A 23,638-nucleotide genomic window follows, 5' to 3' on the forward strand; every position below is an offset into this window, starting at 1 on the left:
ATTTAGTTTGTATACATTTAGAGCATTTATTTCCTTGAGTAACGGCTCGGCACTTTCGTATCTATTTGCGCCCAAAACTAATCTACTTGCTTGCTTTTGTTTTGTATAAATAATTTTTAGGAAAGATGAATGATTGTTTGCCCAGGCAATATTACAATAGTTAATATGACTATCTATAAATGAGAAGTATAAATTTTTTAAACATAAATTATTTAAAAGATGTTTTGTCTTGTACATAATCCCCAGAGTCTTTGAAACTTTGTTCTCAACTAGCTTTATTTGGTTTTTCCAATTTAAATACTCATCGAAAATAATTCCTAGTATTTTCATTGGAAAAACTCGTTTTATTTTAATATTGTTAATTGTTAGTTCAGGTAAGTTAAGTTCATTGTTTATATAGCCAAACTCATATTGATACCATATTTATCAGATAAGGTTTTAGTTCTAGCATTGAGCTTTTAAATGTGATCTACTTGCGTGCTTCGCTCCATCTTGAAATCTTGCAAAAACCTTCAGACAAAAACGCTTCGCTTGAAGGCTCAATCTCTTTTGTTTGTTAACTGTAATCTGGGGCTTCTGAGTTAAATGAATAGATTTATTCTTTATTCTTGTCGTTTTAATTTATTCTTGTCGTGACAAGAAACCAACACCCTCTGATTGCTTGGAGGGGGCATTTGAGCTTGAAAAAGATCTCACTTCTGCTACAGCATGGGGCTCACAGTGGCTGGTGAGCTTTAATTCAGATAGAACTCAATTTTTTTCAGCCAATCGTTATCACAATAGTTTAGATCTTCCTATATTTATGAACGGTGATGTACTCGATGAGTCACCTACTCTTCATCTTCTAGGACTAACTCTTACTTCCAATCTTTCTTGGAAACCATATATCAAATCAGTTGCAAAATTAGCATCTGCTTGGTTGCATCTCTTTATCGAGCTCGTCACTTTCTTACTTCGGATTCTATTCTCTATCTCTGTAAATCCCAAATCCGGTCTTGTATGGAATACTGTTGCCATATCTGGGGCGGATCTTCTAATGATGCCCTTTCTCTTTTAGACAAGGTGCAAAAACGCATTGTAAACATAGTTGGACCTGCTCTTGCAGCCAACCTCCAACCATTATCACATCGTCTCAATGTTGCTTCTCTTTTTCTTATCTACAAATATTATAATGGGCACTGCTCTAAAGAGCTAGCGTTTCTTGTGCCATCTACTAAAATTCATTCTCGTGTTACTCGTCATTCAATTAAGTCTCATCATTTTTCTGTGACTGTTTCTAAGTGCTCTAAAAACGCTTATTCGTCTAGTTTTTTTCCTCGAACATCAGCTCTTTGGAATTCGCTTCCTTCATCTTGCTTTCCTGATTCATATAATTTGCAATCTTTTAAGTCGTCCATCAGTCGTTATCTTGCTCTACAATCTTCATCTTTTCTCTTTCAGTAACTTCCAACTTTATTTAGTGGCTGCTCGCAGCCTTGTTGGAAGCGAAGATGTTTTTCTTGATTCATGTTTTTCTGACCAGACAACGGCTGGTCTTAGTATTTTGTTGGCAATAAACTATCTATCAAAAGCATTGGCTAGGTATTCATATAAAAGTTTATTGTTTATATAGCCAAACTCACTTTCCCCAATAGCAGCAAGAGTTTCTCGAAATTCTTCGTACACATTCATAGGCACCAAGCTGAATCAAATTGAATGTCCAGTAATTTGATAAAAGCATTAGGTAAAGCAAAGATTTATTTGACAAAGATCTTAACATTAGGCTTGACTATAAGCATAATAAGAGAGAAAAAAAAAGGAAATAAATAAGAAGGCTAAACTTACCAAGTACTGTAACACGTTCTTTTGCATTTGTTGATATTGTATAATAAAAATTTTTAAAGCCTTTCTCTGCCAGAACTATATTTGGGTGTCTCTTCATGAAGAGTGAATACCTCATAAAATAAAATAAAAATAGCAATTATAGCTTAAAGATACATGTACATATATGTAAATAATAATATATACTAGTCCAATGTTCGAAACTAGAAGTTGAAAAAAATTGCAAAAACATAAATGACAATTAAAATTGTATTTTTTGACTCAATAATATTTAATATCTAACCACTTTCCCCCAGGCACAAGTCCCAACTCACCCAAATTTAAAAAGCATATTTCTGTGTATATCAAGGAGATTCTTTTCATTAGATATAAACAAAGAAATAAGGGATAAAATGGTATCTTTTGTAACAGGCAGAGCACGCTTTTGGGTACCTCATATATAAAACTTACCAGCACCTGTTCCTCTGCACCAGTCAAGAAAGTGTTCGGACCCATCTTTTTGTTGATCAGGGCCTTTCCACATATTTTATCTTGCAAAGTAATTCGAGAAATTTTGCAAAATTTTTCAGCTTTTAAAATGGACTTCTCTTTAAAGAAAAATATATATTAATATATTGTAAATGGCTTGCATAATCGTATGATGTAATAAATAGGTGTCATGTCTATTTATTTATTTTAAGCAACTTTTATATGACAACAGTAAAAACTGATTATAGAATTAATTAACTAATATAAAATTTAAAACTTAAAACTTACCTCTTAACGTCTTCTATTGCATTTCCAATATCCTCCTCAGTATATCGGGATCTTGATGATATCCTCCTGAGGATCTTGACGTCATTCTTGAGCAGCTGCTTATTTTAGAAGACATTTAATTTTATTTTAATTTTAGTTTTTTTTTATATTTAAAAGAAACAAAATACATTTAGTTAAGGTTTAGTAGATATTCATTTGAGAACTCTTTGGTTCGAAATTAATCTCCGAGGAAATTACAGTGTTGCAATCGTTAACTGTGCAAGTAGAGCTTTTACAAAACATTTATGATTGTCCAAAGTGAACTGTTTTTTTAGTGCAGTTATTTGGTGACAAATTTATATGTTTGTGTAATATTTTGGTAAAAGCATGAAACTTGGCCTACACGTTGATAAATTGAAATACTCAGTTTAAGAATCAGACCCACTTTCAAAAAGGCTTCATCTGTCTCCATGGCAACTGGATTATGTACATAGCGACAAAATATTTAAAAAAAAACTGACATATATCCATCAATCAATGAAAGTAATGCTTTTGCACATTTAAAAAGACTTTAACAGCCTTTCTCTATTTTGCAACTACATCGTATAAAGTCATGGCACATTATGGAAGCTTCGAGAATTGTCGTTTAAATATTGTTATTCATAACTTTCACTCACATGGATTAAGATTTATATATATATATTTTTTTTTTCTTTAATTAACTACAATATGCATAAAATGGTATGGAAGTTAGCCTTACGTTTTTTCTAAGTTTATTTTTAGATAAGTTCCCGAAAGAAGTTGATTAAACAGGCGTAGAAATAGTTTCCCGTTTCTGGTCTTTCATTAAAGTTTAAAACTGGTCAAATTTCAGTGTATGAACCAGAAAAATTTGATAATAATTATTTTTTAGAAAATTCTACAGTAAAAATTTCAAGATCTGATCCAACTTTCTCTGATATTGAAAAAAGTCTTCAGCTGTTGTGTAACTTAGATTATCACAACCTGCAGTTGTGAAAACGTTAAGATTCAAACACAATGGGCAAACCATTTGTTTTTCCTGCAAAACAGTTCAAAACTCTGCTACCCATTTGTATTAATAATTTCATAGCTTTTTTTTAAGACATTGGTATCCCAATTTGTTACAGTTTATCAACTAGTGTCTTTTTTCGAGTTTTCGCGTGAATTATTATGCCTACAAAAATCGCTATGGAATTTTCTCGAGACTTTTTTGTCTTTTTTAAAGCTTGGTTTCCTTGTTGATTTTTACGAATACGCTTCATACTAAAGTGAATTATCAATTAACTAATTATTAAAGTTGGTGTCAACAAATGAAAGAAGCAGGAACAAATTCTCATTGGCAATCTTGTAAAAAGTAATCGTTGAAGTCATAACTTTGATTAGAAAGAATATCTTGAGGCAATGTTTTAGCTGCATCAGACAATATGAAAAATTCTTCATCATAATTCTTTTCATAACAATTCTTCAAACCATTTCCAACAGTTTTGTCAAATGTAGAGAAGAAAAACTCCTCATAAATATACTTCCTTAGACTATCTACATGTACCAACTATCTCTGCTTTAATTTTGTTGTATTGATCCTTTCAAAAATGTTTCTACAAAGTTAACTAACCTTTTTATGGCTGAGCAAGGTAAACTAATTCAAAAGACATTTAAAACTAAATTAAAAGACATTTAAAACCAATTTAAAAAGACAATTCAAAGACGCTGTTATCATTATCTTTTGTTTCTTGTATTATGCACTGTTCCAATTCAGAAAGAACCTGAGAAATTTGCTTTTCAGAATTACCGTATAACATTTTATTGGACTCTTTTCTATTTAAATCTTCTCTTATATATTGAACAATTATGTAGAGTCATATGCAGTATCTGGGGCTATCAGGTCACCAGCACTAAGCTCACCCAACAAAGTACTATCTTCAAGAATTGTGGCGCACTTTCTAGCACTTTTTCTGAAAAAATGTAAGGAAATGTTAAAACCCGATGAAATGCACCGTCAGAGCTTTCACAGAAGAAATATCTCGAAATGGTTTCACAAGCTTTTCTTAAAAAAGCCTTATTAGATGAAAGTTAATTTATTAAACAAAAACTATGCTCGACACTATCATTTTTCTTCTTGAACTCTTTTTGGTTTAGTACTTGTTTTTCAGCCCTTTTCTAATTTTATGCTATATTTATTATTACACAACTTATTAAACTTTGCATCTTTGTTGAATCCATTAGAATATAGAAGTATCTACATAATCAAATAATATTGAAATTGGTGACTCGCTCAGGCTTTCAAATTAAGGAAATATTCAGTTTTATATGATTTTCGGGCAGTAAGTTCTACAGACTTGTTTGTCTTATCAAAGTTTTTTTTATAAAGAAAAAAAAGAAGATATTTTTATATTTTAAATAAAATAAAAAATTTACAAAGTTTTTTACCTCGTCATTTTTCTTTAAAAAAACAACTGTAATTTATTTTTGCACGCAATACGAACCCGTTCAACGCAATACGAACACGTTCAAGCTCCGTTGTTATCAGTTAATTATTTCCATATAGTGATTTTCTATTTTTTGCTTTATTTTTATTGAGCTTTCTATTGGTATATAAATTATTATATTTAAAAAAATAAATTTTGTTGCTATGGGAAGGTGCTAGTTTCCAAAGAGACCATTTGTAGTCATTTTAAAAGTGAGTTTGAGTCTTAAAATGAATGTTTCAACCTTATCAACATGCCCATTAAGTTTCATGCTTTTACCCTAAATAGCACAAAGTTTGCACTAATTGACTGCACTCTTTAGCAATCATAACAATCAAGAAAGTAATACCTTTTTAAAGTAACTCTATAAAAATCCAAGTGAATGGAAACATTTTTTTTTCAGTCAAGGCGGTGTTTTCGAAGACTGAATTAAATTTCAATAACTTAAAGTTAAGTTATTGAATTTTAAATAAGTGTTTATTTTAAGCATAAATTACTGGCACAGAATCCTTATTACAAGATAAAGCAATGATGGTAAACTTTTATTTATATATTTTTTTGTAGAATATTGGAAATCATAATTAATTTCTTCCAGTCTTGGACACCTATTTTACCCCCACACTCTTTTCAGTGTTTTGATTTTAAAGTTTTGTACATTTATCTCATCTGTTTTCGTGTCAGCATAAAAAAGAAAAAATGTCAATTGCATTACAGTTGTCGTGCGATTCTTGTGGTTATCTAAAAATAGTCATAAAGTTATTCTTAAGAGTTAAGGGTTTTTAACTTTATTTGTTTCAAATTATCCTATGTGTTTATTTTTACGATAGCCAAACTTTTTTCATATATCAAAGAAAGATAGGCGATCATTTCAGTCATTATTTCAGCACTTTACTTCAATTCGTATTGCTCATCATATTTTTAAGTATTTTAAGATTGTTCCATTCTTGCTACTAAGTTTAGTAGTTAAACAATTATCAAAAATTATTACAAAATTATTAACAAAAATAATATATTTACTTAATCCTTAAACAGAAGGCAAAATTCAGGTAGAAGTCAGCTAAATTATTATAGCATTGATTGTATTAAAGATTTAAAAATAAATATTAGAATATAGATATTTCTAATAATAGCTATGGGCTATAATTTATAAGGTTCTAATAACAGGATCTTATGTTAGAGTAGTATGTGTTACATACTACCCCCTCCTCTATACTAAAAAAAATCAAAACATGTTTTAAAATGAAAGTATTATCACATTAAAAACATTTCTTAAATTAAGTTTAATTTTTTTAACAATAATTTTAATATGAAAAATCTTAATTGATTGACTAAATTATTTTATTTCTCAAAAAAAGTTTTAGAAATAATACGAACTATTTGGGAAAATTCTCAAAATAATTAATTAGATTAGCAGATAAATCAGTAGTGTATCCGTTAGCTGGAATGGAATGGTTAGTCCTCTCTTTTACTTAAACTAGAAAAAAAATCACTGTCTTCAAATAAAGTTGGACAGGGCCGGCGCAAAAAGGTGTCATTGTGGGGGGGGGGGGTGCTATTACAATTTTGCAGACAAAAAGGGTTGATTTTTATGTACACCAAAGAGTGGTTATTTAGGTACGTATGTATGTAGTAAAGTTTCTGGCATAACTTTTTTTACAATGGTATTTAAGTTATTAAATTGCTTAGTCAAACTAAAACCCTAATCACTAAAATATTGAATTGAATGAATCACCAACTCCTCAATTTCAACTTATTAGTTGTAACTGAAAAACTGGCCTTCCGCTTCCGCATACTGATTTACTTTTTTCCGCTTCCATATTGAATCACTTTTTTACATTTCTATTTGTCAATTAGAAGATTAACCGAGAGAACTGGGTTTTATGGTAATAGTAGTGAATTTAAAAAGAAATTAAAAATGACGATTATCATTTTGTAAGTTGTTAACCACAATATTTAAGGAAGAAAACACATACACAATTGATTGTTATTTTATTATTTAGTGACCGACTTCAGCAGAAAATTACATTTTTTTAACCTTGTCAAACAACTTCCCTACTATACTACATAATCAAGTATAACCATCACGTTCATAATAAGAATTCTATTAGACCATACTTTTACAATATTTAAAATTAGTTTATTATTTTAAATTTAGAAAGTTTTAAATTGTTAACATGAAATTATTTCAAAGTTATGCACCTTAAACATGTCAACGCATAATCCTGTAATTAAGTGTGTGATTGTTGAGTGTAATTCTGTAATACAACATATAATTCTGTAATTAAGTGTGTAATTCGCGTCCTTTAAGTCCGCAAGCAAGAAAAATCATCCTTTCATTTGCAAGACTACCTGCCCAAACTCTATGTTATTCAGTCAACGTATATGCACAAATATAAAAAAGAATATCTTCATAGTTTTTTAGCGCGTTGACTATTTGCTCGTCAAAGTTGGCAAAAACATTTGAAATTTTTGAAAATTTAAAACATTTCAGTATAAGTTTAATTAACCAGGAACTTGGTAATCCAAAAAGTTAAAAAATTTTTTGTGTGTATAGTTATTAAGGTGCTCCCAGAAGTCGTTGCGATATCGGTGTCGAACCTCGGACCTCTTGGTTCTGAGCCAGAACTCTAACCACTGTGCCACGGGTGTTATGTTATTAAAGGCCTTTGCATGGTTTTAGGTATCGAAAAAAGTGTTGCGAGTATGTTAAAAGTTCAATTTTTTCCTTATGTGTTTTAAAAGTGGAATTGAAATGTGCGTTGTTTGGCTTTAAAATATTATTTTTTGTAATACATTACTTGTCGTATATTAAATATAAGACAAGTAATATATCACAAAAAGTGTAATGCATAAAATGTTACGAATATAAATCTGTTACGAATCTGTAATTATAATATTAAGTTGTTGCCCTCAGAATATCAGTGCCTATTAGAATATCTGTACCTATCGGAATATCCGTACCAGTCGGAGTACCCGTGTCAAGATAGAATAAGCGCAACAAGAAAACTAGACCTGATTCATAAAATGTTATTCTCAAATTCAGCGCATCAAATTACACAAAATCACACCTGATATCTTAAACACCAGAAAAAAAATTTATTTCTGCTGTGTTATAAATGTTACAATTTATAATTGCTATACCATAAATGTTATTAAAAACTTATATTAACTTTATTGATTTTTGAAATTAAAAAATATTTAAAAAGGTTTTTATAATGAGTAATTTTCAAAATTTTAAAATTAAATTATTTTTTCCAAAGTAATTTTCACTCTTTATTTTTTTTCATTATCGTTATGAGTTTCTGATAGATGTTTTTCACCCATCGCCGTTACTGGAAGAATTTCTTCACTCTCAGTAAAACTGAGTGGAAAAAGTTTAAATGTCACAACAGTGTTTGGTACTTTATTAACTTCATCTAAATAAAGAAAGTATTCATTTTCACTGAGAGTTACTTTGAAATTTGGATATATCTCATAGCGATATCCGTTAGGATAATGAAGATTTTTGTTGAAGTAAACAATGGTTCTACCACTTTTGCAACTGCCAACAGTTTCGTATACCAATATGAATACTTTAGTCTTTATGTCAAATGTGTAGGAATGCGTATGTCCAGCCACAGCCTGTGGATAAGTTCTTGACGTGTTTGCAACCTGAATAGATTCTTTACCTGGAGAAGACATATTCAAACAACCCAGGTTTTGCTCTACACACCCGTATGATTTATACATCCATCCATGCCAACTTTGCTTGAATTTATCGCATAAATCAAACATTTCAAACATGCTGTTAAAATCTGTTCCAACTGTAAACATTTCAGTTAGGAACCCACCACATTTCAATCGTTTAAGATCAAGCAAACGAGCCTCAAAGTTTAGTTTTTTAGAAAAGTCTGGTGGCTCATAATAATGATAACTAAGAACACTCCGATTTTGATACTGTTTACCGCCAGGAACTTCAGTAAAACCAACTTCAAAAAAGTCCCATGTAACTCCTTCAAAAAATATGTTATGTTGATCATCAACTTGACGAATAGCTTTTTGTAATGCGTCATATGTTGGTTGTAGGTTGAGGTAATCGGCAACACCGGGAATCAGCAATGTCGGATGTCTTTAAAATATTGATTTTAAATTAATATGTAAAGAAAATTTACAAATGTTGTAGTAGTTTTTTTACTTGTCAAAATTTTTTCGTCATTTTTGTCGCAGTTTTATAATTTAAAATGTTACTTACTTAAACACATTGCCACAAAACGGTTCGTTTATGAGTTCATATCCAATAACGCTTGACTCTTTTTTAAAAACATCAGCAGTTTTTTTCCAAAAATGTGCCCATTCGTCACGTAGTCCATCAACATTGTCGTAAAGATTTTGAAAAGCTTGTCCAGCTGCTTCTGTAAAATAATAGTCTGCCCATGAAAACTTGGCGCAATCCTCAGAGTATGGATATCCTGTTTTAGGATCCAAATTGAACGGTTTATGAAGCGGGATTGGAAAATCTTTTGCTCCATCTTAAAAATATAAACATATTTATTGTTAAATTTCTAAACAAAATTAAAAAACGCCAAAAAAAATTACGACTAAAAGAACAGCAACAAAAAGCAACAGCAAAATTACATTTTTTTAAATTATTGTGTTTTATAGAAAGTTCTATTATAATACGTCATGAAGAAATTCTACGTTTCTTGAACTAGACTGAGCAATTATAGCCCATAGAGAAATCTGAAATATGTTAGTAATTCAATCAAGATAAATTGAATAGATGTTCAGAATGGGCAAAGATAAAATTTTGATAAAAAACCAAAAAGTAATAAACAATCAAAAAAACATTTTAACAATCAAAAAAACATTTTAAAAATTTATTTGTTATGTTGAATATTTTTAGTTGTGTTTGTATTTTGTTTACAATATGATGCAGTTTCAAAAAAAAGTTTTATCTCAAAAGATATTACAACAGTGTTCTGGTCTACCATTTAGCTTTTCTTCATTAAAATAAACTGGCTATTAAATGGTATAATAAAAATGATGTTGACGCTGTGCTTAAAATTGCAAACCTCCTTAAAAGCACACAGTGCCGGATTTACTAAAGGGCTTTTTGGGCCAAAGCCCGAGGCACCTAATATAAAGAGAGCCTTGCATATAAATGGGAAAAAAAGTCCTATGATCATAAATAATTATCTAAAGTTAAGTTACTCTAAGTTTAGCTTATTAAACAATAATCCATATTAAAAACTAAAAAGATATACAATTTTAAAAAAATAAATGGTTATTACGAAAGAAAACAGATTATTAGAAATTTAGTTTTTCTCTAATATATAGAGTAAATTGGGGTAAGAATAAACCGTTTAGCTTCAGATTCAAATATTTTTTTAAAGAAAAAATATTTTATGTTTATTTTTATTATTTTTATTTTGAAGAGAATTTTTTACATTATATAAATATATAAAAATTAAGAAAAAATTTTTTGAAAATTTAAAAAAATCGATTTTTATGAAGAAAAAAAACGTTTAGCTTTTCCCCTTATAATTGGGGAAAAGTAAACTAATTAATTTTTAACAACAATTTTTTAAGATATCAAGAAAATTAAAACTAAATAAGGATATTAAGAAAATCAAGCAAAGTTAATTAAAAATAAGATGAAAACTAATCTTATTAGAAGTTACGTTTACAAAAAAATATTTTAATCAAATATAAAAAAAAAAACTATTTATTAATGAAAAAAAAGAGTTGTTTCATCGGCAGAAGCAGGTTCGCGGCATTTTTTATGCAAAAAAACTCTTCACCAATTTTGTATTTTTTGGGTAAACACGATCGACAAACTCAAGACTTGCAACTAAAAGCTTCACATCAGTACCACATTTTGTTTTGAGTTGGCAATGCCTCTTCCAAAACTCTGCGACACTGAAGCTTCACTGAAGTAAATTTTGCGTTTCTTTAATTGCTTTGACTTTTTGGCCTCATTGTCTTGCTTTAGTTTCTCGAGCACCTCAGATGTACTTTGACACTGACCTTCAACTCTCGAAATGCTGACTCTTTTGGGTTATTTTTGCGTGTCAATATGGTGGCTGTAAAACATTTTTCAAATTGCCTTTGAGTCTTTCTGTGAAGTGTTATAACATTTGATACGTTTGATCACTGGTGTTGTTGTTAAATTTTGAAGTTGGCGAATCGTTGGATTTTGATGCTAACTGATGTTAGATGATGATATAGGCTGGTATGAGGATGATGAAGCAGGCTCGGTTGAGAATGATGAAACAAACTTGTATGAAGAGGATGAAACAAGCTAGGATGAAGATAATGAAGCAGGCTGATATAGTGCTTGAATTGTTTGATCAATTAGCAAAATTGATCAATTTGCAATTTTGATTGACCAATTTTGCTAATATCAAGTGGGAACAAACCAGTGTTTTGAAATCCAGCAATTATTTGTGTTCGTGTAAATGTGTCACTGCAGCTAAAAAGTTTTGCTTGTAGTTGAATGAAATCTTCTTTTTTTAAGTTGTCGAAATTTTTAGATGCATAAAATTCTGTAAGTAACTTGCGCCAAACTCGTTTTACGTGACAATACACACCTGTGTCTAACTATTGCGTCATCGCAATAGTTAGACGCATCTGCGTAGGTTCTGCCGAAACCCCGTTTGGCTAAACTGATAAGTACTGAAACAAGAGAAATTCAAATGCTGTACTTAGCACGGCAGTTGTACCTCTACCATGTGATTGGACTTTGTTATGCGCACACTCGTGAAGAGTTGTCTTTGATATATTATATGCCTCTGAAGCTTTACTGAGTGATATTTCGCCTTTTTTGATTTGTACTCCTGCAAGTTGCAATTGCTCTTCATTGTAAGTTGTTTGTGTTTTACGAATGTAAGTACGAGTTATTTTGTTTTAAATTTTTTTAGATAAATAGCAAAGGTTGCCATATTTATTTACGTTTTAAATAATTAATAACTATTAATGAGTTCAACCGCGCTCATCTTAATTTATAAGTGTGAGCAGTTAGCATATTTACTCTTCTCCCAAAAAACATTTATATTGGGTTTTTGCGCATAACTTTTTTTCGCAACTAGCAAATTCGATTTTGAAAAGAGAATCTTGATCGTCATAAAATTTTCTACAAAACAACCTTTTTTGTTTAGTAAAATTTAATTTTAGTTTTGGGATTTTTTTGAAGTTGATTTTTTTGGAAAAGAAACTATTTTTTTACGAGGGTGAGTATTTTGAGGTAAAATACTCACCCTTTTAAAAATTTTTTACACCTTTAGATAGAGCAGAAAATTCTTAACAAAACGGTGCTTCGCATTTTTAAAGATATATATATATATATATATATATATATATATATATATATATATATATATATATATATATATATATATATATATATATATATATATATATATAAACACTCACAAATAGGACATCAATATAACAATTACCAATTTAGTACAGTATTTTAGTAGCATTAAAATATTTGAGAACCTACTTTAGTCATTGCCTTAACAGGTGTCAAGGTTCTTTTTGCTACAGTGTATTAATGAACTTTTATTGAAATCGTGAGAAGGAAAGTTTTATAAATTTAAAACAAAATACAATTTATTTTATGTGGTAATCTCGGCATAGTCCATTAGGTTTCCTATTGCTGTAACATTGCTGTAACATTGCTATAGTTTCCCTTTTAGATGCAGATTAAAGTTTTAGCGCTGAGTATTTCTAGAAATATCTAAAATTCATTATTTATCATAGAAGGGTTCAAACATTCTTGAGTTTCTTTTACCTGTAATAAATTTATACCATTTTTAAAACCGGTAGACAAGTATTCGCTTATTTTTCCGCAACCAATATACAATTTTTTACATAACCTACGTGATCACTTAAAAACAAAATTTGTTTATTATGATGTTCTCATTAGATGAGAATATCATTTTTAACCTATTTCAGTGTCATTCGATAAAACTTTTATTTTTCAAATCTTAATAAATATTTAATTATATTACCTTAATAAAGAATAAATTAATTTTAAATGAGTCAGTTAATAATCAAACTATTAATAAAGATAATTAAAAATTGAATATTTCGTAACAAAAAAATGTGACTGTTTTTTCCCTTGGAAAGTAAAATCATTTTCTAAAAAAACATAAACAAAAAATCTCACGTGTGTTAACTATCCAATCAGGCATGCCCTCAACACAAAATTTTGGTGAAAAAACATCTTGATGCATGTCCAACAATGTGTAAATACCATACTTTGCAGCTGTAGTGACAATACTTTGTATAACTTTGATATAAGTTTCATTATATTCACCTCTTTTTGGCACATACCCAGGTAGCATCATTCCTAAAATGAATTAATGAATTAATTTCAGAATTAAATATTATAATAATTTATTTTTTACTTGATAAATTCGCACACTCATTCACATATTTATTTGATACATTCATTCACACTTGATATAGACAATCATTTCAAAAGTTTAAAAAGAACACCCTAAATTATTCTTTACAGAATTGTGTGTAGTGTAAATCTAATTTTATTACAAAAATAAAAGCTTTTCGCATTAAGAGAGTCATAAACAATAACTACAGATAAATATGTAATTCAACTCTTTCATAAATCGAGTTTAAAGGTTGGATTGTTAAACAGTTAATGAAAATATATTTTAAGGTAAAACTGAGAATATAACTGAGAATATATAAAAATAAAACTGAGAATATATAAAAACATCTTCACATAATTGTTACTGTAAAACTTTAATGGGTTTTTAAGCATTTTTGCAAAAAACTCTTTGTTATAACATTTTTTTCTGATTTGTTTTTCTGATATAACATTATATCTTTCCTTTATAGGATTTCATTAGGTTTTTTTTTCTTTTTTGTTTGTACTAGTTTTCTTTTTAAGTATAAAATGTTATCAATCCCTTTGTTGGGGTGACTTTGATAATCTATTAATTCCTTATGGCTTATTAATTTAACCCTCTTCACAAGTATCATTAATACTTTTTTGGAGTTTTAGTAAATGAGGACACAATATACAAGCGAATTTTATGACATTTTGCTGATAAAATTATCAATTTAGAAAACTAGTTTTGTTATCGAAAATATCCACAGAATGGGAAAAAACAAACAACTTAATGTTAATATGCTAAACATAGCAAAATAATATATTATAACATATCAACAGATATGCTATCTGTTGATAGCATATCTGATACACTAAATACATTTTATCAACATTTTTCACTTTTGCAAACTGTTGCTGGTATCTATTATTTGTCTTCGGTGGTTAAAGATGTTGCAATATGTTCGAGAAAGGTGCAGCAAAAACAATGTCATTTGAAATTAGATATTTTAGCAGATTTTTGGATCATTTAACTTTTTTTAGGAACCTCCTACCAAATAATATGGGTACTTCTTAAAAATATCTATTACAACTTCATTGAATATTTATTTTACGGTTTCACCGCCATGATGTTTGTTGACATAAGGAAGCTGTTTTAATAATTTTTCTTGATTCATTGGATATATGCTTGAAGCTTTGACTCCGGCTGTTAAGTTCTCTGCTTTCAGAGTTTTCTGCAACTTTATCAAGATTGTTTGGAAGCGGTTTTTTGAAATTAAACCCTTGATTCTTGATTCTCGTCGCCATGTTTGTAAAATCTTTTTCCACTCAACTTTCTACGATCTGAAAACAGCAATATCAAGCAGTTGCAGCATGTGTGGCATTTGGGATTAAACATGTAAAGTGGATTTTATTTTCAGAGCAAATTTTAAACATGTTAAGTGGATATTATTTTCAGAGCATGCTTTGATGACATTTCGTGAAAAATGTGAAGCTAAATTATCTCCGATAAAAATCTTTGTTACTGTGAGAGATGCTGTTTCAGGAATAAAAATTTCTGTGAACCAACGTATAAATGTTCTCGAGTCGAACTAACTAGCTTTTGAACTGTTGAATATACTTCCAGGTGGGCCACCACAAGTCCACTCTATGCAACAGTTTGCAGTTTTATAAATAGCAATGGGAGAAAGAAACTGACCAGCTACACTCCTACAGTACATAATACTAACAGCTCCTTTGGAATGTTGTATTTTTCTTTCTACACATTTAAGGCCACGTTTAAAAATTGTTGTTTTAGAGCCTGGGTTATTGCTCACATTTGTCTCATTATATTTAAATATATGAGTACTAGGAATGTTTTGTAGTGTAATGGATAATTCATTAAAATATAAACAAACTGAATTTCGATCAATTTATGATCTTGCTGGTTTTATGTTGTCAGCAATTCAGAAGCCAGATTTTTGCGAATTATAGAAGATTTCATCCAATCAGGACCACGCAAGTTGTTTTGAAACTTTGAACCAATGACATCTATTCTTTCTAGCTAGTCTTTTACTAGCAAACGTATATCCATACCGTCCAAAGGTATTTTCCAATCTGTCAGGATGCTAAGAACTTGTATGATCTTTTCTTTGGAAGGCGGCTGTAATCTGGCCTGCCCTCCAGGTTTTTTATGTCTTTGCTTACTTCTGTTGTACAAAGTATAACAGGAGTAAGTATTTTGATGCCTTAAAGATTGACATTTCTTTTGTCGACTAGGGATTTTGCATGGCTACTGCTGGATACGTAGCATATAGCCAATTACCTGGTTTACGTTTTTAAATTGTCATATTAACAGCAGTTGTTCCTCTTTATTTGCTAATATTCTATCTTTTTTAACTAGAAATAATTTTTCAAAACATTAAAACATCACAATAGGATTGAAATATCAATTACTGAAAATTATTTGAAAAAGTGAAAAACAAAATTGTTTGGATTTTTGTGCAAATGTGATTGAAAGTAGGCAAATACGAGTGATAAATTCCAGTGGTATTATAACTGGAATATATCACTTGAAAATCTAAATTTGGATTTTTATATAACAACTTCTACCAAAAAATTAAAACCATAAGATTTTTGGAATTTTTTGGGGACATATAAAAGTTGTTACTTTTGTTGCTCGAATCAGGCTAATCCCAACACATTTGCACGAATTAGAATTACTTCCCAATCATTATAATTTAAAATATATACACAGAAAATAGTTATATTACAGGAAAATAAAAAGAATTGGTTGACTATGTTGCAATTTCATTTTCAAGCCGATACTTTTTTAACTAACAGGCAAAATTATCAAAGTTACCTCAATTATTTAAGTCACCCAAGCTTTACGGTAATCTCTCCTGCAATTATTTAATGCGATTTTTTTCCGTAAAATTTTTACACTACATTTTTGTTGGGTTTTCAAAATTGTGACCAACCTGTCAACCTGTCAACCTGTCAAGGTGCAATTATTATATTCTTTTGATATTTTTCATTTTATAATATATAAAAAATGTTAACTAGTAAAATGCAAGTAAAAAAGTTTTTAATACCAAAAGTTATATAACACAACGTTGATACAATGTATATGGATCAACGTTGATCCAATTTATACAACCCGACATTGCGAGTGCAAAGTTATATAACTTAAATAAAATCTTTCGCGAATATTGAAGCTACATATCAAACCACAAGCAAATCAAATATGATTACATCTCAATTAATTGATTGTACCTCAATAATCAATTAATTCAACAAACTCAATTATTAAAATCGACCAAACCAATACTTTAAAAAATATTGATTCCGTTTTACAAATACGTTAATTAGTTAAACCAATCAATAGTATCAGTTGCACATTCTAACATCTAGTGCAATATCTGTCCGCTTACTCTATGCTAGCTTTTTTACTGGAATTCTTCTGACTTTCACTCTATTATCCTTTGTTCTTCTTAAAATCATTTACAATGAGTCAGTGAATCGGGATGTAATGCTCCTAAGTGAGCTAAACTCGTTTTATCCGGAGGAGGATAAATCACAATACCGTTTTTTAAAGTTTGTAAATACATATTTTTGCTATCTTGAATAGTCAGTGAATATTCAAAACCTTAAGTAACCTAAAAATAGTTTTGAAGCACATATCAGCATGGAATATATTTTAAAATTAAATATGTAACTAGAATATATTTCAAAGTGATTAAAGATGAATTTTAATAATGTTGAACGACAAAAAAATGACACTAAACGCACTTTGTTTCAAATAAATAAAGACAAAAACTATTGGAAAATAAAAACCTCAAATTTCTCAAATTTTCTTCCACAGATAATTAAAAATGATAACATAAGTTTATATGAACCAAGAGCTATATCTTAAGAATATAACAAAACTTTCACGGATATAGGTGCAACACTTTCTAAAAAGATACCTAACACTAACTTTTGTATACAAATTTTTTAGTACTAATGGATAAATGCATTTGTTCAGATGAGTTATCATCGGACGTTTGAAGAGTTTGAAAAATCCCACAAAACTTTAAAAAATAAACCAATTTAAGTAGATAAAATAAATAAAAAAAAAGTCCCTTTAAAAAATTTTAGAACTTCTAATCATCAAAAAGTATTCCCCATACTATTAAAAGTAGTCAAAATTACTCTTATCTTTAAAGAAGAGGACAAATTTGTTATCAGTAAATATCGCCCGATCTTTATTCTTTTCACATTTTTAAAAATTTTTGAAAGAATCATATTCAACAGTGTATAAAAATATCTTTATAAAAATAAATTACTTTATTACAACCAATTTGGCTTTTAAAAAAAATATTCAAATGAACATGCGATTATCCAATTGGTACGTGAAATTTCAAAGTCATTCAAAAAACTTACTATATATAAGGGGTGTACCGGATTAGAAATTTTGAAATCTGGCCGTTATCGGAACTGCCTAAATTATTACTATAATTCCAGCCTGAATTCCGGCCGGAACAAGAATTAAATTATTGTAATTTTTTACTTTCAAGATCAAAAGTGAAAGCCTGCACCTCAGCTTATGGTTATATAAAATATTTTTTATAACATATACTATATATATCTAACCTATTTCATTTTACTTATACTTATTTTAAAAATTTTACTTTCACAAACATAAACAAGGTTTCTTAAAGAAGATCGTACTGATTTTATCATCAGAACCTTTTACAAGCGTGTGTATATAAACTACAAATAAACAAGATAAACATCAAATCTAAAACTACAAATCAACAAAACAAACTATAATCAATAAAATATACGTAATTTACAATAAAAGTTCAAAACAAAATTAAAGTTATAATTAAAAATACCTGTTTACATCATCCATTAAGATAATTAAATTTTTCAGTTTATATTTCAAAATGGGAAAAGTAAAGTGCATATCGAAATTAGACAATACAATTTTATTCCAATGGTAGGGTACACGATATGTAATACAAAACTGATAAAACTTGGTTCGACAAAAGGTTTTGTATATAAAATTCTTATTTCTAAGTGTTTACTTGTTTATTGGTTTAAACAAAAGAGGTCTTTGAAAATGGGTAAAGATATGTTATTTTCCCATATATACATAAAACATAAAACATGAAAATCATTAGGTTTATAAATATTGAGAACTTTCGTTTCAATAAAAAATGATTTGGAATGAGTGCACCGATCCGCAAAACTTATTAAACGAATCGCATGGTTTTGACGGCGATAAAGGCATTTCAATTTTTTCAGTGATTCCCCATGCAACATTAGCATAATTTAAATAACAATGAATTAATAAGTAATAAATTTGAGTTAGACTTTTTTTACATAAAATCTTCTGGCTTTATATAAAATTCCAACATTTTTAGGAGTTTTTGTACCAATATAGTCGATATGCGTTTTCAATGTGATGTTTTCATCAAGAAAAACACCTAAAAACTTTGTTTTATTTTGTCTTTTTATTTCAACATCATCAATTAAAATTTTAGGCAAACTTTGCGGTAAATAATCTTTTTTTGAGACTCGATTATATTAGGTATCTTATACTTTTTATTTATTCAAAATTTAAATAAAATTTAAAATGAGACTATTCCCAGAGGCAGGTAACATTTTTGACGAAAAAAGAGCTAGTTTGTTGCCCAAAACTGAATGGCAACTCTTTTCGCACCACGATATTTCTAAATTGCTTGAAATCCTTAGATAACTGATTACTTCAAATAAAATTACCTTGTGTTTGTTTAGAAATTTGTAAATATTATCTAGGTTTACCTATAGTTCTTCATTGCCCTGTAGGACATTGATGTTTTCATTTAATTTACACAGTCTGTGTGTCTTAAAAAAAAAAGGTAAAACACAAATCCCACCATTCCAATCTGAAATATTGTAATTCCGGCCGGAACCGGAATGACCTAAAATTCGGAACGGAATTCCAGCACATCCCTACAACATATGTTAGAAATTTTTATTGACCTATCAAAAGCTTTTGGTATGGTTAATCACCACATTTTGATTTTATAACTTAAATGCTATGAAATAAACAATAAACTTTTAAAATGGTTTACAAGTTACTAATCAAATTGAAAACAGTTTGTTCCAATAAATGACGGTTATTAAATACAGAAAAAAACAATAAATTATAAAAAATTTTGTTTGTAAATAATAAAAAATGTTGTTTTAGGAGCACTGGTCTAGCTATGTGCATATGTGTGATGGCATAGTAATTATACAGATTGCGGCAAAATTCTAGCTGATGTTTTTGGTGAATTACATGAAGGCCAGTCAGTAAACTATGATTTGGAATCAAATAATTCCATAAACTATTGGGTCAACTTTTACTTCTTCTTCTACTCCTTGCAAACAGTTTGTTAAACTTCCAGAGAACCACCAAATCAAATGACGTCAATATTTAATTACCCTCCCCCTCCTCCCACACTCCTAGAAAAAAATTTGGATCCTCTTCTTTCATTATGTTTACATAGTTAACAGATGAGCCCTTATGAGTCGGAAAATTTAAGTGTCTAATCTTTTATGAAAAATGTTTCAAACAACTACTGCAATGTTTGTCATTCATAAAAAAGACTATATCTCTTTTATTTCCTGATCTCTGGTGTCCAGCAGCTCTAAATATGTTGGCAAACATATGATCTGCAATAAGAAAAAAATTCACGAAATTTCATAACTTGGAACCTTTTATTTTTTAGTACGGAGTCCCGGAATCCTTGTTGAAATTATATATAAGAATTCCGGGCTTCTATTAAGGCAATAAGTATCAAAATATAAATTTTATACCTAATCGAATTGAGTTTAATCCAAACTTCTGTAGAATTTTCATATCATCTTCAGAAAACGTGTCTTTGCTATACCCTGTAGTTTCAGGATGAAAAGGAAAATGCTTCACCACAACATTGGTGCCGTGAAAAAATCTTTCTCGTCCATAGCCATCAATAAACATATTTGTTTCAGGATTTACAGATATAAAACCATCCGATTTTTCGGAAATAACTTTACCAAGAAAAAGTATAATAAGCGCGACGCTTATCATTTTCTTTTTTAAATATATAAATGTTAACATTAAAAGCTTGTAAACATTAAAATGAAGTGTTACGCTCTACGCATTTCATTCACGTTTATGTAAACAAACGATCGTATTACTAAATTTGTATTGATTTGCAAAATATAAAACTTTGAGGCAACATTATAATGTTGCATTCTCATAAAAAAGAATTTTTTAATACAACATCCGAAGGAAAAAAACTAGTTTGTTAGTAATTGTACGTTTTCTTTATTCATATCTTTATTTCTTAACACACATTTTTTATTGATTAATACATATTAGTTTTTTTGTGTGTGTGTGTGGTTATTACGTGCTTTGAAAAGTCCTCACGGTTTTATCACAAAGCATAGCGAGAGAGCTAATGAAATGAGGAAGTTTACACCTACTTCCTTACCAATGTCGCTTATTGAACTTCGGACCTCTTGGTTCTGAGCCAGAACTCTAACCAATGCGCCACGGTTGCAGTGATATTTAAAAGACAACCTATTTGCTCAATGGTGCTGACAGCTATTTTTGGTGTGTGTGAGATTAGAAACTTTCAGACGTCGAGCGAACTCCAAACCTTTGTATATTTATGACTATAACAAATGAGAAAGCTTTGCAAAATTTTTTATTTGTTCAAAAATTTTTGTTCAAAAATAAAAAAAATTTTAGCAAAGTATTTATGACAATAAGAAAAATGTCAACAAAAAAAAATGTTCTTTATTTAGTAATTCAAACTTAAATTTGTCAATTGCATCCTTCCTCGCCGATGTTAATAATAGCTAGAGCGGAAACAACGTACCATTTTATATCTATCTATCTATATCTATCTATCGATCTATCTATCTATATATATATATATATATATATATATATATATATATATATATATATATATATATATATATATATATATATATATATATATATATATACATATATATATATATATATATAAATTTAATTTATCATTGCTCTGCAGCCATATTCACTTCTCTCCGTTTTTTTGAGATAAACTATTGACTGGTTAAAAGTAAAACGGCAGTTTTTAACGCCAACAATAAATTTTTTATATCTCCGTTTTTATTATATCTCCGTTAAATTTTTTATATCTCCGATTTTTATATCTCCGTTTGGTTAATGGCAGGAGTAGCTTTAGTTATTAAAAGGTTGTTAACATCAAAATCTAACCCTACAATACCCTACCTTTAAAACCGCTTTCGGAGGAATTTTCTATAATAAAAATAAAAAAAATGGCATCCAATTAAAACGAGCTTATACAAATAAGTTTACTTTTATGATAAATAAGCTATAGTACATACTATATCATAGTTATATGATTTAACTTTTATTTATAAAAAAAGTTTATGTATATTATTTATATCTTAATTTTTGAACGTTAAAATATTTTAAAATGAAACTTAAAATTTATCGATGAATATAAGTCTAGCTAAGAATAGTACAAAAAATACTTCATCAACTTGTTGCTCTTACGTTTAAGGCAGGGGGTGGCGAAAATTTTAGGGCTTTTTTGTTCCCAGCCTCCAATCATCGCAATTTTTTGCAAACCCTCATTATTTGACATAAGTATAAACATATAAATGTTTGGAGTTTGCTCCATGTCTGGAAGTTACCTATCTCAAACACAAAAAAAATCTTTCTACGCCTCTGTATATAACTGATAACCAAATGATAACATTTATCATATTGGCAAAACTGGCTAGTAAGATAAACATTATCGATAATATTGATTAAAATTATAAATTAATACAATTTTATTGATTAAAATTATATAACGTTTCAAAGCATGACTAGATCATAATTCGAATAAACCTTGGAGATCTTTGGTTGAGGTGCAAATTACAGTATCATTAGCGTATAGAAGATGGTATATAAAACATGGATTGGGTGGGCAATAAAGCTTTATATATGCTATAAAATAAAGCCCTGTAGAGGTTGCATGAAACTATCTTTGTTGAAACCATACCAAGCATTATTAAAAGATGTTGGGCAAAAATTTTAACAAAAATATCCATGTTTTTTTGTGTGAAGCACTTTATATTAGATATTATTCAATCAATCATATATATTCTGAAAATAAATTTTTACGGAATCGCACAAATATATAAATAGTATTGAAATACTAATGTTAAGTAAACATATTTTTAAAAATAATTATATATATACAAATGTATATATATATATATATATATATATATATATATATATATATATATATATATCGATATATATATATATATCGATATATATATATTAATTATAGTAACAATGATAATAGCAATAATTATTATAAAACGTTAATAACAAAAATGTTGTCAAAAGAATAAATAAACCGTGAAAGAAATTTGCCTATTTAGTTCGGAATTTCTGGATTATCATTTAGAATCATTAAGATGATCATCAGATAGAACAATTTCAAAAGTAGCCCAAATTACTTAACTGTTTAAAGGGGTCTCAAAGGTTACAAGCAATTTTTACCGATTGCAAGTCAGATTCTGGAACAAAGCAAAGGAATTTATCATTTAAATTTGCAGAATTCTCGACTGTCTATTAAAGAGCAAAAAAATATAAAACATCTTGTTCTTTTGTGGTATAAATCTATTTACTATATTCACTCTTATCAAATAACTAAAATATCCAAATTGTACAGAAAAGCAGCAATAATGTATTAAAAATTGCATACTCGATAGTTGTCTAACTCTTGATGACGAAACTATGTCAAGCTAGACCTTGGACAAATATCCCATATTCTATGATGGTATTAAACATGGAGCTGTCAACAACAATATGCGAACCTGCATAATTTTGTATAAGTCATTTGTAACATTAAAGATAATGAACGCAAATCTTTACAATAAGAAGTGCCTGAAGAAGCAAAAAAGAATTGGTACCGAGAAAATTGAGTTACAATAATACCTTAAGGTTACAATTCACCAAATTGTCAATAAATTCATTCTATTGGTAAATTTTAGGTTATTTATAAAGTTATAGGTTATATATAGTAATAAAATACTTGATAAAGTTCACTCGGAGTTCAAACAGCTTAAATAAAAAGTGGAATAAAGCTACTAATAGCACCGTAAAAAACTTAATAAGAGGCTTCAACATAAAGTCAAGAATGACTTAAATTATATCAAAATAAATAAGTATTCTTAATCTAAAATAATGATTCTTAATATAAAA

General features: G+C 28.8%; 1 protein-coding gene across 1 annotated transcript; it reads right to left on the minus strand.

The window, feature by feature from the left end:
* Positions 1-8,055: 8,055 nt before the first annotated feature.
* Positions 8,056-20,531, minus strand: LOC100192295 (endoglycoceramidase-like). Its single transcript, XM_065814603.1, has 4 exons — positions 20,188-20,531; positions 13,195-13,377; positions 9,274-9,550; positions 8,056-9,150 (listed from the first exon to the last, which is right to left on the minus strand). Exons 1-4 carry the CDS (start codon positions 20,468-20,470, stop codon positions 8,316-8,318), a joined length of 1,578 nt encoding a protein of 525 aa, XP_065670675.1. The 5' UTR covers positions 20,471-20,531; the 3' UTR covers positions 8,056-8,315.
* Between the last annotated feature and the right edge of the window lie 3,107 nt (positions 20,532-23,638).

Source organism: Hydra vulgaris, chromosome 12, assembly GCF_038396675.1.
Source record: "Hydra vulgaris chromosome 12, alternate assembly HydraT2T_AEP".
Classification (NCBI taxonomy): Eukaryota; Metazoa; Cnidaria; class Hydrozoa; order Anthoathecata; family Hydridae; genus Hydra; species Hydra vulgaris.

Coding starts and splice junctions, on each gene's coding strand:
- LOC100192295 (XM_065814603.1), bottom strand. CDS start 20,470: ATGTTAACATTTATATATTTAAAAAAGAAAATGATAAGCGTCGCGCTT. Junction 13,378..20,187: donor ATTAAACTCAATTCGATTAG/GTATAAAATTTA, acceptor AATTCATTTTAG/GAATGATGCTACCTGGGTAT. Junction 9,551..13,194: donor TGATTGGATAGTTAACACAC/GTGAGATTTTTT, acceptor TATATTTTTAAG/ATGGAGCAAAAGATTTTCCA.